We start from the raw sequence: 22,938 nt of genomic DNA, 5'->3' as shown, positions 1-22,938 counted from the left end.
GTAGCCCCACCCTTGGGGCACCTTCTCCCCAGATCCCACATCTCACCTCAAAAGCCACACGGTCTGACTGGTGCTGCCAATCAGCCTCCCGCAGCTTGGCTAGCAAGTCCTTCACGGTCTTCCTCAAGCTCTTGGCATCTTCATTTACATAGGTGTCCACCTAGAGCCAGAGTGGGGAACGAAAGGTGAAGCCACCATGTTTGTGACTCGGTAAGAGAAGGTTCACCCCAACACACACTTCTTTGAACCACCTTGACCGGATCACTCTCACAAAAAAATTCACATCACACAGGGGAGAGTGGGTGTTAGGCACCCAGGGTTCTGAGTTATTCATATGAAAACACTCTCCTCAGACCCTAAGGAACTCAACTAGCCTCAAATCACCTGATTATTTTAGGACACACGCATTTTCATCCGTGTATCAACTGGTTAACAGGTGTGTGTCAGTGCCATCGTGTGTGTATTCTGTTTCCATCAGACCAGCTCTCTGACAGCGGGGACCCTGTTCCCCTTTGGACTGCAGCCCTCAAGGGCACAGACTGTACCACCCCCATCAAAGGGGTGCATCCCAAACGCACATCTTTTGCTATTCTCTGCACCTAGCACAGAGAACAGCATGTAAAGGGTTATTGATGGATGGGAAGGTCTGGGGCGAAAGCACCCCATCAACCCAGGACTTCTGAATCCATGGAAAAAAAGAAGCCTCATCGATTTTACTGAGATTCTCTCCCCAGATGTGCTCCATCATGGGCTGGGGTTAGGGCTGAGCTGGCATGTAGGGTCTCGCGCCCACCTGGGCCGCCTAGGTACCTGAAACCAGTTACCAGCTAGCTCCCTGTGAGTCTGACAGGAACACCTGTCTTGCGCCAGGGAAGCAGCAACGCCTTCAAACCAGGGCACAGAGCTCTCAGCTGGGAGGAGGGTGAGGGGTCCCAGTCGCTGGGTTATTATTGAGTTCTGTGGGCCTTTGGATGCCTCACCACGCCCTGCCTTACATATGGGCTGCTTCAGAAACGAGATAACATTGGGTAGGGCTTGGAGCTCGAAGAAAGAGGCTGGACAGATAATATCCGGTGTTATTATTGGGTTGTCGGAAAAGTCATGACATATTTTTTCTATGTTTTTCGTTGCAAAAATGCATCATGACTTTTCCAACAACCCAATATATCTTGTGGCCAACAGCACATTTGCCAAATATGGTGATTCAGGGGAAGGAAAAATCCAAGCTGTACATCTGCAGTGAGCGGCCAGAATCACAACATTCCAAATCCAGCCGTCAGGAAGTTCTCCAGCCAGGTCTCCATACCTCTACCTAAGCTGCCGGGCAGGTGAGAGCGATTTCAAAGGCTCCTAGGGCATAACTATGATGTGTCTAATTCAGATGCTGTTCTCAGGGGACTACTGAATGACATGGAAAATTTTCATAATATAGAGAAAAAAGGGAGTTAGAAAACCACACGTCGGAGTTAGAAACAAGAAACTGGATTTGAACACAGCAGCGTTGGTAGCTCTAAAAGCGTGGTGTTGTGTAAAAAAGGAAGAAACAAAAATATAGTACCAGTCCATTATGAAAATTTAAAATATATTTAATAGGCATATTTAAATCATATTTTGAATATATGAAAGTGATAAGTACCTTTTGGTGGGGGAAGGGAGAGGCCGAGAAAAAAAAAACCATGTAAAACCAAGGAGACGCCTGTATGATAACTGGTGGGTAGGTCTCATTCACCTCTGTACCTGAGAGCCAAAAATAACCAGTCCAAAAAAAAAATACCCACCCAAACAAATACAAGGAAATGCTGGACACAGTATAATATCAATATTGTAAATATATGTATATTTGCAGTGAAGGAAAGACAAGAAAAATGTCACCAAGCTGTGGGTTTTCTCTGGGTAGGTTACAATTGATTTTTTTTTTCTTTCACTTTGGATTTTGAATTTCCCAAATTTTCTATAATAAGCAAGTCTTCGTATTATATAATCTCAAAAATAATAACGTATCATTTTTTAAAAGTACAGCCGCGTTTGTCGATTATACCTCAATGAAGTGGGGGGTCGGGGGGGGCCGAGGAATTAAAAAAAAAGAAAAAGTAGAGCCATGGGAGGAAAAAGTCTGTTGTCATTCAAAAGCATGAGGTAGATTTACAAGTACTAACATGGAACGAAGGTTATAATATACTCTTCAGTTTAAAAAAATAAGAAAGTTGGGCCGGCCGAATGGCACGTTGGTTAAGAGCTGGCTTGGGACGCCAGTTCTGAGCAGCAGGGCCCCGGTTCGGATCCCACATGGGGGCCAGGGACACTGTCCTCTACAGCTAAGATGGTGAACAACAGCTTGACCTGGAGCTGGGATGCCGTGAGTCGCCAGCGACGGTGTAGGCTGCAGCCCCTGCTGCAGTGGGCTGCCATAAGCTACTGTGTGTGGCCCGGCAGCCAACCTGAGCAGCCGGCAGCTGGTGTGAGCTGCCAAGAGCCGCAGTGAGTGGCCGTCAGAGGCCGGCGACCGATCTGCCTCACCCGGGAAGAGCGCAATGATAATACCAACATGGGCCAGTGAAGCAACGTCCTCCACAACTAGACTGAAGAACAAAAGGACAGCAACTTGTCTGTTCCCCTTCCCTGATTCCCCAACGCTGTTCCCCTCCCCCAATTCCCCCCAAAAATCTTTAAAAATTAAAAAATAAGAAAGCAAGGGATTTATTAATCATGACCTTGTATGTGTGAAAAATATGTGTATATTATATCCATACATTTATGCAAGTACATTTGGTACCTGGGTATATATTAAGATACTCAAAGGCATACATACATATGACATTTAAATATGGTTGTCTGCATATAGAGAAACACTCTAGAACATTGGTACTCAACTTTGGCTAAACTTTACAATCACCTGAAGAGACATTAAAAGTCCTGATGCCAAAGCCACATCTCAGATCAATTAAATTACCATCTCTAGGGACGGCATACAGGCACCGTGTCTTTCAAAGCTCCTAAGGCCATGGAAATGGGCAGTAAAGGCTGACAAGCCACTTCAGTCAGTTAACAGCAAATCCTTCCAAGGAATGGGACTGGGAAGGGAGCCCTGCCACTTGATGTTTCTCCATCGTTCGAATTGTTATAGCAAGTGAGCACTCCTCTTACTATACTTAGTGAGAGAGAAAGCAATAAAAAAAAGGGGGTCAGGGAGGACATGCGGCCTCCTGCTAAGCACTGGTTACCAGCTTTCCCTGTCACCTACCTCAGGGGGGCTGCTGTACCCGGTCCTGGGGCTTTGGCTAAAGCCGTTTGGCTTTTCTAGCAGCACCTGTTCGAAGAAAAATAAAATTGGTGATTAAATTGGTCCCAAGCAACCAACTTCGAAACATTCTTCTCCTAAAAGCTCAAATCTTAGCTAGCTAGATGGATGGATGGATGGATGGATAGATAGATAGATAGATAGGAGAGAGAGAAGGAGGAAGAGAAAAAAGAGAAGGAAGGAAGGAAGGAAGGGAGGGAGGGAGGGAGGGAGGGAGGGAGGAAGGGAGAAGACAGAAAAGGAGGGCGGGGGAAAGACGCCCAGTGCTGTGTGGAAAAGTGGAAAGGAGAGTGGAGACCCTCCTGCAACCTTGACAGTGAATACTTGAGCCTGGTAGGGAGGAGGAAGGAAACCTCAGGCTAAAGCCCTTTCAGCAGACTGAAAAGTATGCAGATCCAGTCCCTGCAGCCCAAGGAATACAAGCAGCTGCCTGCCACAAAGTGTTCCCCTCGCCCCGGGGATCCCGACAAGGTTTGACAAGGCATAAATCAAAAGGGGAAGCAGCATTTGCTGCAATTCTCTCCAACCCAAAGGCTGAGTCTTCATCATATGACTGCTGGTTTGTGCAAACAAGGGGCCTGGACTTCTGAGCCAGGTCTGAGCACAGTATGTTCTTCAGTCACCTGACAAAGCTCCTCCCACCAACCAGATGTGAGCTCAGGCACTGAAAGTCCTACTTTCAGCCAAAGTGAGATGCATTAGGGCCAATGGGCCATGTAGCCAGTACACGCCCAAACCAAAGGGGAATTTGGCTGCCACTAGCCGCTACGTCACGTCACGGTTCCCCTCAGGGGCATGAAGACAGGCTGCTGCTGGAGAAAGACCATCCCACCCAAACCAAACACCAGTGACTGAGAGACCACTCAAGATCTAAAGGAGGCTGAGGGTGAAGTCATGAAAGAGACAGTTCTACTCCCCTCAGGACATTTCCATCCTGAAAGTGTAGAAACGCTGAAAAGCAGGATCCCAGGATTGTCCATCCCAGGAAGGCTCAGGCAATCGATTCAGTCAGACAAACCTATCCTGGACCTCCTGCACCCCGGCCCCTGTGCTGGGTGCGGGCATGCAGAGACGCGGGTGGACCCTGACCTGGGGGGTCTCCCCCTCCCAGGGAAGAGGCAGCGACATGCACAGATAAACAACAGACAAGGACCCAGGCTTTCCACCTTCCACTACAGGTGTCACCCCAATTGAGCAAGATCAACTTACAAGTTTAGATTTGCAGGTGACTGTCAGCTTTATAAGACACTGTAGTACAAGGTGGATCCCACAATCTTTACGGCCAAGAGGTTTTGCCAATACCATAATGATCATTTTTTTATATAAATTCCATTTTTGGACAGCGTTTTAGGAACGGGTGTACTTCTATATGGGCAGATAACATAGGGCAGCACCCAAGCTGGAGCACCCTAACAAGGCGTTGAGAGCTCAGAGAAGCCACTATCGCTTATATTCTCTCCTTTCCTGGCAGTGGTATTAGATGTGACACCCTCTGGGTGACTGGTAAACGGGCTGCCTGGCACGACCCCACCTCCTCAGTGGAGACCCAACCACGGATCATTTCCCATTACCTGTATCTCCTGTGTGTGGGGAGACTCTCCTGGGTCTCTGTCGAGCTTGCTACTTATATCCTCGCGGAGCTTCTGCAGGCAGTTCCTGGCCTAGGAAGGGAGGACAAGAAGCTTTAGGTCTGGGATAAGGAAAAAGCGCACGCCAACTCACCCACCTCTGTGCCCATCCCAACCCTTACTCCAAGGAGTCAGGTACCATTTGGGCTCTGGCTGGGGGAAGGAGGGACCGTGGTCAAGTGGGGCTGCAGCCTAATCCCTCCTGTACAAGCAATAAAATAAGCAAAACCTCTGCCCTGGGGAGCATTCTAGGTGGGGAGACACACAACACAAAAGACAAATCAACAGAAACATGTAATGTTATATGGAGACAAGTGCCGGGGGAGGGTAAGGAAAAGCTGGAGAAGCAAAGCCGGTGATTTCAAACAGGATGGCTGGGCTGGGATAGTGCTGGGCACTTACGTCGGATCCTACAAACGCAGGGATTCCCCCAAAATGTGATATTTAGAGAAATGACCGAGGTCATTTCCACAGAAGAAAGGGGTACCCACCTCCTGGATGTACTGTACCTCACTCTTCAGCTGGTTAATATTCTTCTCATGGGTCATCTTGTCTCCAGGCCTCCCCTTCAAGTACACCTAACATATGGAAAAGAACGCTATTTAGTTAAGAAACCTCCGGCTGGGGTGACCGGTTAGTTCAGTTGGTTAGAGCGCCGTGCTGATAACATCAAGGTTGCCAGTTCAATCCCCGCATGGACCACTGTGAGCTGCACCCTCCTTAAAAGAGTCAACTATGCCACTGTAGCATGAAAGCCATGTGTAACCAATGACCATGGCTGTTCCCCAATCAAAAAATAAAAAAATAAAAACCACTGCTAAATTAACTCTACACAGGCACCATACACACTGCTGATGGGAGAGTAAACGTAAAACCTTTCTGGGTGGCAATTTGGTGATTCAGATCGGAAGACTTACAACTATATTTACTCTTTGATCTAGCAAATCTACTTCTGGAAATGTATCCTAATGAAACACATTTCGCTAAACTGGCATAAACACTCATATGTATGTAAATTCATGGAAGGTTGGTAAAGGGGATTTATACATTTTTCTCTGTATGCCATGCTTGAATCATTTGCAATTGAGGAAATGTTCCTTTATAAAACACAGACACGCAATTGAATAGCATATATGTTCCACAAAATATTGTTTATGGCTGCAAAAAACACACAGATAAAATGTCCAACGATGGGGGATTACTTAAATAAATTATGGCATGTCTATAACAGAATACTATGCAGCCATTAGAATGCCAGATATTTACATTTATGGACACAGAAGATATTATAAACTACCGTTAAAGGCAGGGAGCAAGCAAACTGTAGAATAAAGTATATAACTTTATTTTTTGAAAAAATACATAAAAATACAATAATGCCTGAGAGGATATACAATAAAGTGTTAACAATGATTACATTGATAGACTTATGAAGTAGTTTTACTTTCAAGGGCCATGCAATGACTTTGAGTAAGAAAAAAAATTAATTAAATACATCCAGATTGCAAAGGAAAAGATAAAACTATATTTGCAGGTGACACGATCATGTATATAGAATATCCTAAGGAAACCACAAAAAGACTATCAGAACAAATAAAGGAATTCAGCAAGGGTGTCGGATATAAGATGAATATACAAAAAAAAAAAATACCTGTAGTTGTGTTTCTATATAATAGCAATAAACAATCTAAAAATGAAATTAAGGAAACAATTCCATTTACAACTGCGACAACCAAAAAATACTTAGAAATCAATTTAAGAAAGTTCGAGACGTTCTGAAAATTACAGAACACTATTAAAAGAAATAAAAGAAGACCCCAAAAATGAACAACATCCCGTTTTTTATGGATTGGAAAGCTTAATATTGTTAAGATGGCAATACTCCCCAAATTGATCTACAGATTCAACAAAATTCATATCAAAATCAAAGCAGGATTCTTTACAGAAACTGACAAATTGACCCTAAAAGTCATATGGAAATGCAAAGGATCCTAAATAGCTATAGCATTCTTGAAAAAGAACAAATTTAATCCAAAGCTCAGAAATCAACATAGGGTGCGACTGGCATAAGGACAGACACAGATCAGTGGAATACAATTGAGAGTCCAGAAATAATAATAATAATATACTCAACTGATTTTGGACAAGAATGCCAATACAATTCAATGAGGGGAGAACAGCCTTTTCAATAACCAATGTTGATAAAAGGATCCACATGTAAAAGAAGGAAGTTGGACCCCTTCCTTACACCATACACAAAAATTAACCTGAGATGGATCATAGACCTGATTCGTAAGAGCTAAAACTATAACTCTTTGAAGAAAATGTAGGAATAAATCTTTGTGGCCTTGAGTTAGGCAGACTTCTTAGATACGATACCAAAAGCAAAAGTGACAAGAGAAAAAAATACATAAATTGGATTTCATCACATTAAAAACTTTTGTTTCAAAGGCCATCATCAAGAAAATGTTAAAAACCCCACACAAACCCATAGGGCGGGAGAGAAGTTCTTAAATATTTCCAAATCATATCTCTAACAAGGGTCTAGTGTCCAGAATATATAAAGAACCCTTACATCTAATCAATTAAAACACAACTGAATTTTTAAATGGGCAAAGGATTTGAAAAAAAAAAGATTTCTCCAGAAAAAATATACAAATGGCCAACAAGCATATGAAAAGATGTCATGAAATGCAAATTAAAACTACAACAAGATACCACTTTTCATACATTAGGATGGTTATAATAAAAAAGATGGGTAATAACAAGGGTTGGTGAGGATGTAGAGAAATTGGAACCCTCATACAGTGTGATGGGAATGTAAAAGAGAACAGATACTTTGGGAAAAAGTCTGGTAGTTCCTCAAAATACTGAATATAGAGTTACTATGACCTAGCAATTTCACTTCTAGGTATATACCAAGAGAATTGAAAACATGTTCACAACAAAAATTGTACATGAACGTTCAAAAAAGCATTATTCATAATAGCCGGAAAATGGAAACAACCCAAGTGTCCGTCACTTGAAGAAAGGGTAACAAAATGTGATATAGCCACCCAAGAGAATATTATTCAGCCATCAAAAGGAATGAGTACTGACATGTTACAACATGGCTAAACCTTAAAAACATTATGTTAAGGGAGAGAAGCCAGTCACAAAAGGCCACATATTGTATGATTCCATTTATATGCAATGTCTAGAAGAGGCAAATCCATAGAGACAGAGAGTAGATTGGTGATTGCCAGGAGCTGGAAGGGTGACTGAAAATGTTCTGGAATGAATAGTGGTGATGGTCACTCAACTCTATTAATATATTAAAAACCACTGAATTGTACACTTTAACTGTGTCGACTGTATGGTATGTGAATTATATCTCAAAAAGCTGGTTTTTTAATAAAGAATAACAAAAATTATTTTAATGTTTAAAAATAAGTTCCATGAACACACCTCTCATCTGTCTCTCCAACCTCCAGTACCTAAACATGGGCAGTGGCTAGGTACCTAAATAGGTCATGCCATCCATTGCCGTGCCAGGGGCCAGGCTGCACCAGGGTCACTAGAGACTGACTGTGGTCTCCTGGTGTCGATTACAATCTTTCTAGGAGATGGCCCGGAACTAGCATGGCAGGTCTGGTCTTCCTACTCAAACCATAAGCTCCTTTTGGCAAAAGCCACTCACGCCCTGGTGCCCGTAGGGAGAAAGGGGGTGGGGGGCGGGGAGAACAGGTCCACGGGAACTCAGCTCACCTTAATGATCTCCTCATGTCCATCACTGGACTCCACCAGTTCTGAGGCCAGAGAATGACTGGTGGAGCAGCCAGACACCATGGCATAGGTCTTCCCGCCTGCCTGCAAGAGAGAGACAGAGAAAGTGGCTCAGACACCGTACGGCAAGCCCCAAACTTCTGCCCCTTGACCAATACAGAAGACTTGCTCCTCAAACGACTCCAAGGGTTAGTCTGACTTTTTCCTCCAAAAATTCATTTTAAAACCTCTACCAGAAGCCACACAGCGGCACGAACACTGCACGAGGACAATTAGTAGAAACCGCAGGTTAGTTTTCATTTTTAGTGGGGGGTCTCCCCATCCCCCAAAGCAGTGCGCAATGCTGAGGTCAGCTGGGTGTGTCTGAAAGCGGAAAACGCTCCCGGGCGGCAGCAGAGATGGCCCCAGGCAGCACTGGCATGAGGGGTCAGCGGCAAGGCAGAAGTGGCTGAAGATAGGAGGCCTCGCCCCACCAGACACCTCCATACCTTCCGGGCTATGTGTTCAAGTTCATCTCCTGTCAGTTCACTCTGGAGAGCCAGTCTGAGAATGTCCATGCTGCCCTAATAATGACAATGACAGCGACAATAACCCCTTACCTTTAGCCTATGACAGGGACAGGTACACTTTTGCCAGCCCTACGGAGTGGGCCTTATTATTGCCATTGCACAGACAAAAAAAATAAATAAATAAAAGCTGAGGTCTGGGAAGGTGACATTAGCTTGTCCAACATCAGGTCGCCCGTGGGTGTCACCAGAGACTACACAGTGCACTGCTCCATGCAGCTCCGAGGGGCTACCCTGGTCCTCGGGTTACAGGAAGCACATTGCAGGGTCTCCCCTTACCCCACCCCTGAGGAGGGCATCCCTGGACTGGTCATCCCCAATCCAGAACTTCTATACCTGGCAACCACCGGGAAGTGACAGATACCCATTACTAGACTAGGATATCTTTCCTGAACCAAACTATAGGAAGATACCTGAATCCAAACCCCTGTTTCTAGGAGCCACACAAAATCATCCAAATGAAAGCAGGCAAGATAGTAGGTATTTATCTAGTGATCGGCCTACTTTGAAAGGAAGAAGCAGATTCTTTTTATAATTCAAAAGGCTTAAAAAACACATTATGGGAAAAATAGAAAACCTGAGGGAAAATGATGTGGTAAGAGGGAAAGTAGGGGCTGGAGATTCGGGGATATAACAACATTGAGAGGGTCAGCAAGGCAGAATGGACCAAAGCCTGCCAATCACCTGTGTTATGTGTAGAGGAGGATGAGAGACTCAGCCACTCCAGGCCTCTGGTGCCCACCAGAAAAAATCAGAGGTTGGTCTAAATCTCTCTAAGGATCCTTCCAGCCTCAGTACTGTGACAGCAGGAAAGAGGACTATATGCCTCTTCCAGGCAATGAAGAGAAGATGGTACTAAACTACCCAAGGATGAAAGTGACCTTGAGGTCATCGGGTCATCCCCTGCCTTGAGGTTCAGAAATCCAAATGCCACCTTACTCTTAACAGATTTTAAGGAACCCTCTTAACCTTCCGAGTGTCTGTTGGAAGGAAAGGAAGAAGAAAGGATGGACTCTGCCCAGGGAGCTGGGAGAAGCTTCTGTGGGCAGCAGTAGTCCTTCCTACAAAAGAAAGAGCAACTTGGCGGAGAACGCAGTCTCCGTGGTCAGATACTTAACTCTCAGTGTTCTCACTGCAAAATGGGAATACTCCCATCCAACTGAGGAATTTTTTGGTTGAAGATTTAACTGAAAATGTGTGGAGGCTGTTCTCTGCCACAGAAGAGGGCGGTGTTCGAATATTACCCTCCTCCCACTTCTTGGAACAACCCAAATTTAGGAAAGATGGAAGACACTCCCACATGACCCTTAAGCCCTCTCAATTCTGGCAGTGTAGCTGGTTTTACAACTTAATTCCTATCGAATAAAAGCCAGATCCTTAGTGTGTGTGACATTTAAGGTTCTCCACAGTCAGGGTCACATCGTCTCTTCTGCCACTGCCCGTCATTGCTCCCCATCCAGTACACCCCACGCTTTCCCACTTCAGCCACTTTGCTGTCATCCTTTCTCTTTTAAATGTCCTCTATTCCAATTTTCACCTGGGCATCTGCAAGCCCCTCGCAAGTTCACATTCAAATGCCACATCTTCCACAATGCTTCCCAACATCCTGTGGGAGACACACGCCTTCTCTGAGCTTGCAGCAGCATCACAGGGCCTCCTGGGGCACCTGCCTCTTAGTTCCTCAGGCGTTCCCTGAGGAACCGCCCCTTCTAACTGTTAACTCCTTGTGGGTGACTGTCTGCCCCAGCCCTTCACGCAGGTAAGTATTTTCTGAACGCATAGTGAGTGCTCCCTGACATCTAGATCAAGAGAACATTACAAAAGAAAAAAGAGGAAATGATTGCAAAAGCGTCAGAGCAGCTGCCAATTTCCCCCCAGGACACAGGCATGCCCTTTGATGAAAACACCATCTCCCCATGCCTGGAGGCAGCTGGGAAAAGCTGGGGCTTCCCTCAGCCAGAACAAAGGAGTTATTAGCCAATGAAGAATATCAAGTCTAATTTATGTCATGAACCCAGGCATTCCCATTGGAAGAGCGTAGATAACTAGGCTGGACTGGAGCCCTGGAAGGTCGTCTCATCCATTCATATCATCAGAATCCCAGACGGAGAAGAGAAAGTGGGAGCTGAAAAAGTACTCAAAAAAATAATGGCTGAAAACATGCCAAATTTGGCAAAAAACATAAACCTACACATTCAAAGAGCTGGGCAAATCCCAACAGGATAAACCCGAAATTCATGCCAAGGCACATCATAATTAAACTTCCGATAACTAAAGACAAAGAAAAACATCTTGAAAGCAGCCAGAGAAAAGTGACACCTTATCTATAGAGGGAAAACAATTTGAATAACAGCAGGTTTTTCATCAGAAACCGTGAAGACCAGAAGAAAATGACACACTATTTTAAATGCTGAAAAACACACACACATAAAAAAACTCAATCGAGAATCCTACACCCAGGAAAAACATCCTTCAGGAAAGGGGAAAATCAAGACATTCTCAGGTAAAGGAAAACTAAGAGAATGTCTTACCAGTAGACCTACTCTAAAAGAATGGCTTTAAAAGGTCTCTAAACAGGAAACAATCAAAAAGGAAACCTGGAACATGAGGAAGAAAAAAACATGAATAGCAAAAATATGAGTAAATACAACAGGCATTCCTTTTTCCTCTTGGGTTTTCTGAATTATGTTTGATGACAAGCTAAAATTATGACACTGTCTGATGTAGTTCTAAATGCATGCACAGAAAATATTTAAATTAATTATAATATAAATAGGAGAGAATAAAGGGATGTAAAGGAAGGTAAGGTTTCTATACTTCACTCAAACTGGTAAAATGACAACACCAGTAGACTGTGATAAAATATATATATATATATATATATATATATATATATATATATATATATATAATGTAATGCCTAATCACTAAAAATCCTATACAAACAGATAACACTCAAAAACACTATAAATGGAATCCTAAAAAGTGTTCAAATAACCTATAGAAAGGCAGGAAAAAGAACACAGAGAAATGAAAAACAGAGAGAACAAACCAAAACCAAAAATAAAATAACAGGTTTACCATAACAATAATTGCATTAAATGTAAGTGGTCTAAGTACACCAATTAAAAAATAGAGATTGGCAAAGTGGATTTAGAAAACATGATTTGATATATGTGGTCCACAAGAAATATTAAAGATAAAGATATAGGCAGATTAAAAGTAAAAGGAAGGGGAAAATATATCATGCAAACATTAATCAAAGGAAAGGAGGAGTGGCTATGTTAATATCAGATAAAGTGGACTCCAGAGCAAAGAGAATTACCAGAGAGATTATATAATGTAAAAGGGTCAATCCACAAAGACATAGCAATCCCAAATAAATATGTGCCAAACAACAGAGCTGTTGTGAAGCAAAACCTGATAGAACTGAAATATACAAATCAACATTATATTGGGTTGTCGGGAAAGTCATGATGCATTGTTGCAACGAAAACCATAGAAAAAATACGTCATGACTTTTCTGACAACCCAATAGTTGAAGACTTCAAAACTCATCTCTCAAAACCTGATAGAACAACTAGACAAAAAATCAGCTAGGCTAAATAAGAATTCAATACCACCAACAACCAACAGGATCTAATCACCATTTCTAGAACACTCCACCCAACAACAACAGAATACACATTTTCATGTACCTATGAAACATGTATTAAGATAGACCATAATCTGGGCCATAAAACAAACCAACCAATTTCAAAGAATTGAAATCATACAGAATATGTTATTTGACCACAATGGGAATAAAAATAAAAATAAATAACAGAAAGATAACAGAAAAAAATTCCAAACACTAGGAAACTAAACAACATACTTCTAGATAACCCTTATGTCAAAAACAAAGTCTCAAGAGCAATTTTAAAAGAAATCATTGAACTGAACAAAAAGGAAAAAACAAAATACAGTAATACCTCGGTTTGCGAGCATAATTCGTTCTGGAAACAAACTACTTATATTGCAAGACATCGCTCATTTACCAAGTTAAAATGTATGATTAGGTTGGTGCAAAAGTAATAGCGGAAATGGCAAAAACCGCTATTACTTTTGCACCAACCTAATAGAAATGTTTGCTCGTCTTGTGGAACACTCACAAACCAAGTCACTCGCAATCCAAGGTTTTACGGTATCAAACTTTGTGGGACAGAGCTAAAGCAGTCTGAGAGGAAATTCATAGCACTAAAATGTATACAACAGAAAAGAAAAAAGTCTCAAATCAATAATTTAAGCTCCCACTATAAGAATACAGAAAAAGAACAAACTAAACCCAAAGCAAGCAGGAGGAAGGAATTAGTGAAGAGAAGAAATAGTAAACAGTTAACACAGAAGAACAAGAGAAAGATCAATGAAATGAAGAGCTGGTTCTTTGAAAAAAAATCAATGAAATTGATAAAACTCCAGCAAGACTGACAAAGAATAAAAGAGAGACACACAACTTACCATCAGGAATGAGCCAGGATATTTCTACAGGCCCTCCAGACGCCAAAATAATAGGGTAACACTATGAAATACACTACAACATAAACTTGACAATTTAGACAAAATGGACCAATTCTTCAAAAAACACAAACTAGCCAATTCACCTACTACGAAATAGGTAATATGAATAGCCTTCTAACTATCAAAGATAGTAAATTCATAATTTTAAAACTCTCTAAAAAGAAACATCTAGGCCCAGACGGTTCCACTGGAGAATTCTACCAAATGTTTAAGAAATGAGTAGCAATTCTACCTAATCTCATCCAGAAAACAGAAGAGGAAGGAATATCGCCCTATTCATTTTATAAAGCTTTACCCTGGTACCAAAACCAGACAAAGATTGGTTTAAAAAAAAAAAAAGAAACTATAGATCAATATCTCTCATGAATATAGATGTCTATTCTCTAATACTTTGTTAGAACATGGATAAAAGACATGAAGAGACATTTCATTGAAGATGATAAGCCGATGGGAAATAAACACATAAAAAAAAGTTCAATGTCATTAGGGAGATGCAAAGTAAACCACAGTGAGATACCACCACACACCTATGAATGGCAAAAACAAAAAGTAGTGACAACACCAATGCCGGCAATACGGAGAAATTGGATCACTTACACACTGCTCATGGGAATGTAAAGTGACACAGCCACTCTGAAAAACAGTTGGGCAGTTTCTTTAAAAACTAAACAGACAATTACCATGTGACCCAGCAATTGCATTCTTGGGCATTTATCCCAGAGAAATGAAGACTTACGTTCACGTAAACACTTGTACATTAAGGTTTACAGCAGCTTTCTTTGTAAGACTCCGTAACTAGAAACAACCCAGGTAACCCTCCAACAGGTGAATGGTTACACAAACTATGGTCCATCTGTATCATGGAATACTTGCTATTTGGCAACAAAAGGACAAATTACTGATGCATGCCACAAAACTTTCCAGAGAATTATGCTAAGGGAAAGCAGCGAATCACAAAAGGTTACATACTATAATACGATTCCATTTCTGTAACATTCCTGGCATGATAGAAGAACAGAAATGGAGAACAGGTCAGTGGTTGCCAGGAGTAAAGGAGAAGATGGGGGTGGGAAGGGAGTGGGTGTAGCCCTAAAAGGGTAACCTGACGTGTCTTTGTGCTGATGGAAAAGTTGTGTATCATGACTGTATCGATGTCACTTGTCCCAATAGTGATAGTCTGCTATAATTCTGCAAGATGTTACCACTGAGGAGAACTAAGTAAAGGGTATAGGGGTCTCCATTATTTCTTATAACTGTATGAAACGCTACAATTATCTTTTTAAAAAAGTAATTAATACTTTCAGGGACAAAAAATTTTAAATATAATGAATAAAACAAGTACTTGTAATCCTACTACCCCCAAATTGCCACTATTAAAATGTTAGTGTATTCCTTACAATGTTTCTACGTGTATTTTGAAAAGGCATAACCACTGTACACAGTAATACACTTGCTTTTTTCCTCTTTAATATTTCATCATTCGTTTCCATCACATTAGTCTTCAAAATTGGCTTTTAATGGCCACTAGTACTCCACTGACTAGATTAAACTGACTTATTCAACCTAACCGCCCCCCACCCCCATGTAGGTTATTATCAATTATTTTTCTTACATGTCTTATATTTTCTTTCTTTATTTTAGAAAACATATTTTATTTTGATAGTTCGAATGGGATGATACATGCCACGACCTAGATCACCACCAGATTTGTTACCTGGTCCATTACCTGTCAAGCCCAACTGGACTTCCTTTCTTCTTTGCAGAAAAAGAATAGCGTTGGGGTCAGTGAGTGCTTGGCTCAGACCCTGGCTCTGGCTTATCTCCGTTGTGTGGCTCGATCTCATTCTCCCTCAGCCTTAGTTTCTTTGTTGGTAAGACAGAGTGTACAACGCTCAAGTGAGAACTAATACAAGTAGATACACAGTAATGCCAGTTCCTCCAAATTTGACATAATGCTCCTCTTTAAAATATTGTCCATAAGTATATTCCACCCGCTTATGGGTTAAAATAAAAATGCCTTGGGATGGAAGAAGATGTATAGTAATTCCTACCTCACACCATAACAGTTCCAAGTGGATTGCTACTTTAAAAGTAAAAAGCCAAACAATAAAGATTTTATAGGAAAACACAGGACATCGTTATGACCTCGGCAAAGGCAAATTTTTTTCTTAAACATGGCGCGAAAAATCTTCCCCATAAAAAGAATGGACTATATTCAGATTTAGAGCTTTTTGTTCATCAAAAGACACCACTAAGAGAGTACATGGCAATCCACAGAGCACGAGGTACTCACTCCACCCATATCCGACAAAGGATCTTCAGAAAACATAAAGAATGCCTACCAGACAAAAAGGGTAAACACAATGAGGTATCCGGGGCTGGATCCCGGATCAGAAAAAGGACATGAGGGACAAACCGGTGAAGTCCAAATAAAGTCTATAATTTAGTTCACATTGCATTAACATTGATTTCTTAGTTATGGCAACTGTGGCACGGTCATGTGAGATGTTAACACGGCGGGGGGGGCGGGGCGGTACCTGGGTTAAGCATATAGAACTCCCTGGGCTACCTCTGCAATTTTATTAGCACAGTGCCTTGCCTAGAGTAGGTGCTCAGAAAGCATGCTGGGTGAATTCCAGGTGATGTGCTCAGCTGTCTTCCCAATTCCCTTTCTTTTGAGAAACTCCGACTCCTCGGTTAAGAGAAGCAGTATGGAATATTGGAAAAAGCAGACACGAAAAGGAAGGGGGGAAAAGGGGGGGGGAATAAGGAGCAAAGGCTACGAAAGGCAACTCTAAGGAAAAATATAAGTGACTAATGGATACATCAAAGATGCTCCACCTCACCAGGGAAAGGCAAGTTAAAACAATAAAGAGCAATCTATCATTTGGGGCGAATCTCACAAGAAGTGTAAAATAGGACATGCAGAAGTGTGCTCCCAGCAGCATTGCTTGCAATGGCAAAACCCCAAAACAATCCAGATAGGTCCACTGACAAGAAACAGCATGAATAAACTCTGGCGTCTTAGTATAATGAAATTCAACTGTGAAAATAAATGAACTACAGCTGCACGCATCGACATGAACAAATCTCAAAATTAATGTTAAGTGGAAAAGTAAGCTGTAGAATATAGATGATACCATGTATATAAAGTTCAAAATATGCCAAACTAAGCAACATATTATTAGGGCAAGTAGTAAAAGTATAACAAAAAGCAAGGAAATAAACACAAAATTCAAGGCAGTGGTTATTTCTGGGGAGGAAGCAGAGGGTTAAAATCTAGGAGGCCTCCGGGGGCTTTAAAAGTCTTGGGGAGATTCTAGTTCTTAAATCGGACACTAGTGTCCATTTTATTGCTATGCTTTAAAAACTTCCCATATATGTCAATCTTCTTTCTTGCTTTTCAGTAAAGCTACTGGCTTTTCTTCACGTGAATCCTGCAGAAATATCATTTTATACCAAGGGAATGGCAAATATTTAAGCAGCTGACACTATCCAGGATTGGTGAGGATAGAGGGGTGAAGGCTAATCTCACATATTGTCGGACAGAGTGTAAGTTTGTAAAAGTATTCTTGGAGGCTAATTTGGAAATATTAATAAAAAGAGTTTACCTATTTTGTAAATCCTTTGGCCCCTAATTCCACTTTTAGGAGTATTCTCTATGAAAATACATGCACAGTTGCCCAAAGATATATACGTATAACTGTTTACTGCAATTCTGTGGACAACAGTTAAAAACTAGAGGCAGCATTGATATTCTCTAGTGAGTGAGTGAATAAAAACATAGATACGATAAAATACTACACTGCCGATAAACAAACCCTCTACAAAGGACAGGAAAAGATCTCCAAGATACATGAAGTGAAAAAAAAACAAGTCACAAATGAATTCATAAAATATGACTTCTCATGTAAGTATACATATTTAAGTAGGCATCTATATTTTTCCATAGCATTGGTAACTGCCAACCCATATATATATATATATATATATATATATCAATTACTACAAGTGGAGCCCTACTGGCCCTTTTCTAAGTGCTTTACATGTATTAACTCATTTATTTAATCCTCCCGACAATACTATATGGTAGGTATTATTATCTGCACCCCCATTTTACAGGTGAGAAAGCTGAGTCAGAAGTTAAGTATCTTGCCCAAGGTCGTAAAATGAACAAGGAGCAAAGCCAAGATTCAAACCCAGGTCCAGGGGCTCCAGGGTCTGTGCTCCTAACCATCACACCACACCGTGGTTTCTGGAAAGTCAGCACATAGAAAAAACACCGAATTCGCACACTCTAAACCAGAAGGGCAAGGAGTAAAGGGGCTTTCCTTCCATGTACCTCTATAGTGTTTTAAACTTGAGCAACAAAAATGCGCTTGTGCGAAACTCCTATAATTACATATAGAAATAAAGAAATGGGAAGAAAAAGTACACACTTGGAGTCGGAGGTGGGGTCTGAGTCTGACTGACAGCTATTCATCCTTGGGCCAATCACTTTCTCTCTCCCGGCCTCGGTGTTCTATTTGCAAAACGGGAATGACAGTACCTCCGCTGCCTTTAGGCAGGCAGAGATATGTGTAGGGACAGTGTGTGCAAGTGCTCTGCACACGGTAGATCACTTCACAAAGGTGAGACAGCATTCCTTCCCCGAGGAGCAAGGGAAAAGGGTGGGTGAGACACACTGTCTCGATGGAGCCTGTGAGTAAATCTGGGGTTCTCCCTGGCACCTCATCCTCTAGAACCAGAGAATCCAGTCTGCAAGGTCATAGACCTCACCCCACAACCCCAACCCAGAACAGAGGAAATCCTGGGCCCCTCTCTGCTTGGTGTCACTGGTGGTTTCCTCACCAGTGGAGCTGGGGTGACCTCAGGGCTGCGAGTGGGCCCCAGAGAGCTTTAGGAAGACCCCCCAAATGTCTAACAGGGTGGGCCCCACCGGGGACTCTCTGAAACGCAAGATACAAAGTGGAGCCTTCTTCTCCAGGGAAAAAAGGGACAGAGCTAATCACAAGGTAAGCAGCCTCCAACCTCATAAGCATTCTTGGGGAGAAGCCCAGCCACCTCCAAATTACAGGCAGCCTCTCCGCTCTGTTCAAACAAATCTCCCGCTGTGACTCACTCCTCAGAGCGGGGAGGGGGGTGTAAACACATAGCTGAGGGGAGAAGAGATCAAGACGCTGGGGAGAGGCGATAGGGAGATAAGGAGGGAGGAGAGGTTCTCACACCACCGGCTCCAGCGACCTGGGCAAGATGATGGGAAAAGCCTAAGTTTCCCCACCTGCCGCTCCCCAGGCTTCTAAGGGGGCCATGAGGACCGGGTGGCACGTGAAGGGGAAGGATCTTTCCAGAAGGAAGTAAAGGAAGTAGAGACCCCCTGGAAACCAGCATCCTTAATTCACCTTCATCCTGTAACCCGCACCTCCATCACTTTGTCCCTCAATGTCCCCTCTCCCACCGAATATACGTGATCCTTCAAGCTACTGCAGCAGCTGCTACCTCTGAGAAACGGGAATAGCTCACCCCTTGAAACACTGGCTCCCAAGACGCCAGGGTGAGGAAAGTCCCAAGAAAGCCAAAGAGGGCCAGATGGGGGGTTGGAGGGGGGAAACTGCCCTCTCTTGGTTGAGACTTCCAACCCATCCAGAGATGGCCCTCGTTGAGTATGACACAAATACTCATTCCTGCTCCTTCCCGCAGATTAGCCAACAAAACAAGTGTTTGCTTTTTGTCTGGCTACCTGCCCGGAGGCATGGGCTGGACAAGCTCTACGCAGAGGGCTGACCGGGTGACTGGGAGGTGAAATGAGAAAAAGAGATTTAGGATGGCACCCTAAGAGGCAGCCCTTCTCATGACCTGGAGCCCTGGCACAGGAAAAGCTGGGGCCTGTCAGGGAGAGTGTGTACATGAGGAAGGTGGGCTCCCAAACTCTCCAAAGGAGACCCCCTTTGCAGAGCCAGTCTCTCTCCAGGAAACCTGCCAAGTGCCCAGCCAGCCTGGAACGAAGGGGCGGTTTCTCAGCGCCCCCTCCCCTCAAAGGGCTGGTAGGAGGGCCCTCCCTAGTCTCTGACTACCTTGCTTTACAGTTTTTGCTTTTGCGCCCCAGAACACCAGTTCCTTTCTCTTCCTTCATCTACCTGTCCCCATCCTACCCTATATTTTCTTCTCCTCTTCCTGCCCCTCTGGCCAAGCTTAAATCTGGGCCACCAGCTTCCCTGGCACATCCCCACTCCTCTATCTAAACCTCCCCACCCCTAGGAAACAAAGGTATTTCACAAGACTGCATTGAAATCCAAAAAGGCGTGTACCAGGATTACCAGCAGGCAGGGAAGCTCGTCCCACCAGGTCTGAGCACACGTGTCTGGAACTGAAACCATCTGGGTGTGCACACACACCCCCCCACCCTGGAGAAATATGGGCCAAGGTTGGTGCCAATTGCCCAGTGGTTGGGTAAGCCTCGTCTCCCAGATCCTCCTGCAGAGCCCAGGATTCCCCAAACTCCTGGCAGCTTGGGGACATCAGCTGTCATGCTGCTGAAAGTAAGAACCTGGCAATGAGTGGGGGAGATGGACCGGTGTGAGGAGGAATTTATGGGCTGACCTTGGGGGAGGTGTCATGAGTAGAAGGAACAGGCAGTCACCAAACTTGAAAGGTTCCTCTGCCCAGGAGTTTCTTCCCCACCCAGGTGTCACAGAGCCACGCTTCCGCCATTTTAGAACGCATTCGTTCCTTCGGAGTAGGTAAGAATCCAGATGAATCCTCTTTAAAATGCAAATATTCTGACCCAGGAAATCCGCTCCTAGATATTTCTCTCCAAGAGAAATGAAAACATACGTCCACACGAAAACTTGTAAACAAATGTTCATAGCAGTATTATTCATCATAGGAAAAAAAAAGAAGAAACAACCCAAATGTCTACCAACATTCATCCACGATGAACGTATGTGATAAAATATCCACACGATGGACTATTATTATTCAACCATAAAAAGGAATGAAGTACTGATTCATGTTACACGTGGATCAACCTTCAAAACATCATGCTAACTGAAAGAAACCAGTCACAAAGGAGCACATCTATGACTCCATTTATAGTAAAATATCTAGAATAGGCAAATCTATAGAGAAAGAAAGTAGACTGGTGGTTGCCTAAGGCCTGGTAGGCCTGGAGGATTCATGAGTGACGGCCAATGGATCAGCGTTTCTTTATGGGGTGATGAAAATGTTCTAACCTCGATTGTGTTGATGGCTGTATAGCTCTTTGAATATACTAAAAACCCCACTGAATTGTATACTTTAAATGGGTGACTTGTACAGCATGTGAATTGTATCTCAATAAAGCTGTTATAAAAAATGAGACCCATGGTAAGCCCTCAATAAGTCACAGCTTTAGTTATATAATTTTTTTAAAAAGAGTGGGGCTCAGCAAAGACTCGGTATTAAACTAATTCAGCTTCTGAGATTCTAAGGGAAAGATACTTATTCCAGGGTGAACACAAAGGTTCAGGCTATAGCTGATGAAAAAAAAATTCCAAATCCACCCGGATGTTGAAAGAACCTCTCTGGCCAAGACTGATCAAGATAAAAGGTTAAACACGGTGAAAAAGAGCAAATATTCGAAGGTAACGCTGATAGAGATTACTTAAAGAGAATCACCTTATCAAAAAGCCCAGAGCATCACAGGACACCAGCTGCCTTGCCCATGAAGTTAGAAAAGGAGGAAGAAAGGGGCCCAGAGGGGGGGGGGTGCCAAAATATGAACCCAGACCATCGCTCAGTCTCAGCCAGTCAAAAGTCACTTAGGTTTTCACCCTGGGTCTATCTACAGACCCCTTCTCACCCTCAGAACCCTCCCCTGGCAGAGGAAAGGGGAAAGGAACAGACAAGAACAAGCCAATGTCGACAAAATGAGAAGGAGCAAACCTTGACCAGAACAGGGACTTCCTAGATGCTCCCTCCGCCCGTTGGCCAAGTGTAAGCCGGTCAGCAGCAAACAGAAAAGAATAGCTAACACCTGAGCACTTACCATGTGCCAGGCCCTGTGCTTAATGTTCCCAGTGCATTACCTTATTTAATCCTCCCAACAACCTTCGAGAAGGGTACAGCTACAGTCTCTGCCATACAGGTGAGGAAAATGAGGCCCAAGAGATGAAGTCATTTACCAAAGTGACCCTGCACAAAGCAAACATCGAAGCCCCGACGACAGCTCACTGGAGGCTCTTAGCCACAATGCTATTAACAGAAATCCTAGTGTAGCCAAAAATTGGGATGTAATTACAGTAAGAGGATGGGAGACAGGGGGGAAAAAAGGTGGAAAGGGTGGGAGTATAAGCTCTTCTAGAATTCCTCCTGCAGGAAGTACGTCGATAACTAAAACTGATAAACCAAGAAGTGTCACTATAAGCATATTATTGGGTTGTCGGAAAAGTCATGACACAGTTTTGCAACGAAAAAGATAGCAAAAATACGTCATGACTTTTCCGACAACCCAATATTTAGGAACATGCGGTCAACACCAGAGAAAAAAGCTAAAAGAGTTGAAAGTGGTTACTTGCATGAGCAGTGGTTACTTGAGGCAGGGAACTCCTTGCGACTTTCTTTTAAAAGCCTTTTGATATTATTAGACCTTTTAAAAATCATTCATATATATTCCTTTGATAACAATGATTTTAAAAGGGAAAGAAAGAAAATCAGAGATCATGCAAACCATGCTTTTGCCACACAGCTTCCACCTGGTAAAAGCACTTGGGTTTTCTCTGGAGACTCTCCCTCCCTTCACTGGGTAATCTGATGGGCCTGTCAATCAAAGGACACGCCCCTCCCTGGGTCAAGGGACCAGTGGCACCCTCTTCCTGGACTTGGGCAGAATGGCAAAAAGACCTAAAACAGCTGGAACCAATTCATCCAGATGTAGAAACCCTCCATTAGTTCCTTCCACCTACCCAGGCCACAAGGACTCCCTGGGTTCGGACTTTTTCAACTTTCCCTTAAATTTTTTGAATTGCCCATTTCTTTCTAATAAATTCCTCTTTTGCTTAAGTTAGCTGGAGTCACTCACTCTTTGTTGCTGATAACCAGAGGAGCTTAATGGGAATATCTAATGTTTGAGGTTGATTTGTACTTT

General features: G+C 43.0%; 1 protein-coding gene across 2 annotated transcripts in view; it reads right to left on the bottom strand.

Moving 5' to 3' along the window:
* Positions 1–22,938, bottom strand: part of TUFT1 (tuftelin 1) — a 36,793-nt gene that overhangs the window by 10,345 nt on the left and 3,510 nt on the right. Inside the window, exons 2-7 of one of the 2 annotated variants that reach the window (XM_019628936.1) lie at positions 9,180–9,254; positions 8,674–8,775; positions 5,418–5,504; positions 4,870–4,959; positions 3,242–3,307; positions 47–160 (exon numbers count right to left, since the gene is read on the bottom strand). In XM_019628936.1, coding sequence (XP_019484481.1) covers positions 47–160; positions 3,242–3,307; positions 4,870–4,959; positions 5,418–5,504; positions 8,674–8,775; positions 9,180–9,254 — 534 coding nt within the window. The remainder of the gene's footprint in view (positions 1–46; positions 161–3,241; positions 3,308–4,869; positions 4,960–5,417; positions 5,505–8,673; positions 8,776–9,179; positions 9,255–22,938) is intronic. The other variant, XM_019628937.1, reaches the window with a different exon arrangement.

Source organism: Hipposideros armiger, unplaced genomic scaffold (genome assembly GCF_001890085.2).
Source record: "Hipposideros armiger isolate ML-2016 unplaced genomic scaffold, ASM189008v1 scaffold_819, whole genome shotgun sequence".
Classification (NCBI taxonomy): domain Eukaryota; kingdom Metazoa; phylum Chordata; class Mammalia; order Chiroptera; family Hipposideridae; genus Hipposideros; species Hipposideros armiger.
This window is presented reverse-complemented; position numbering and strand designations above follow the sequence as displayed.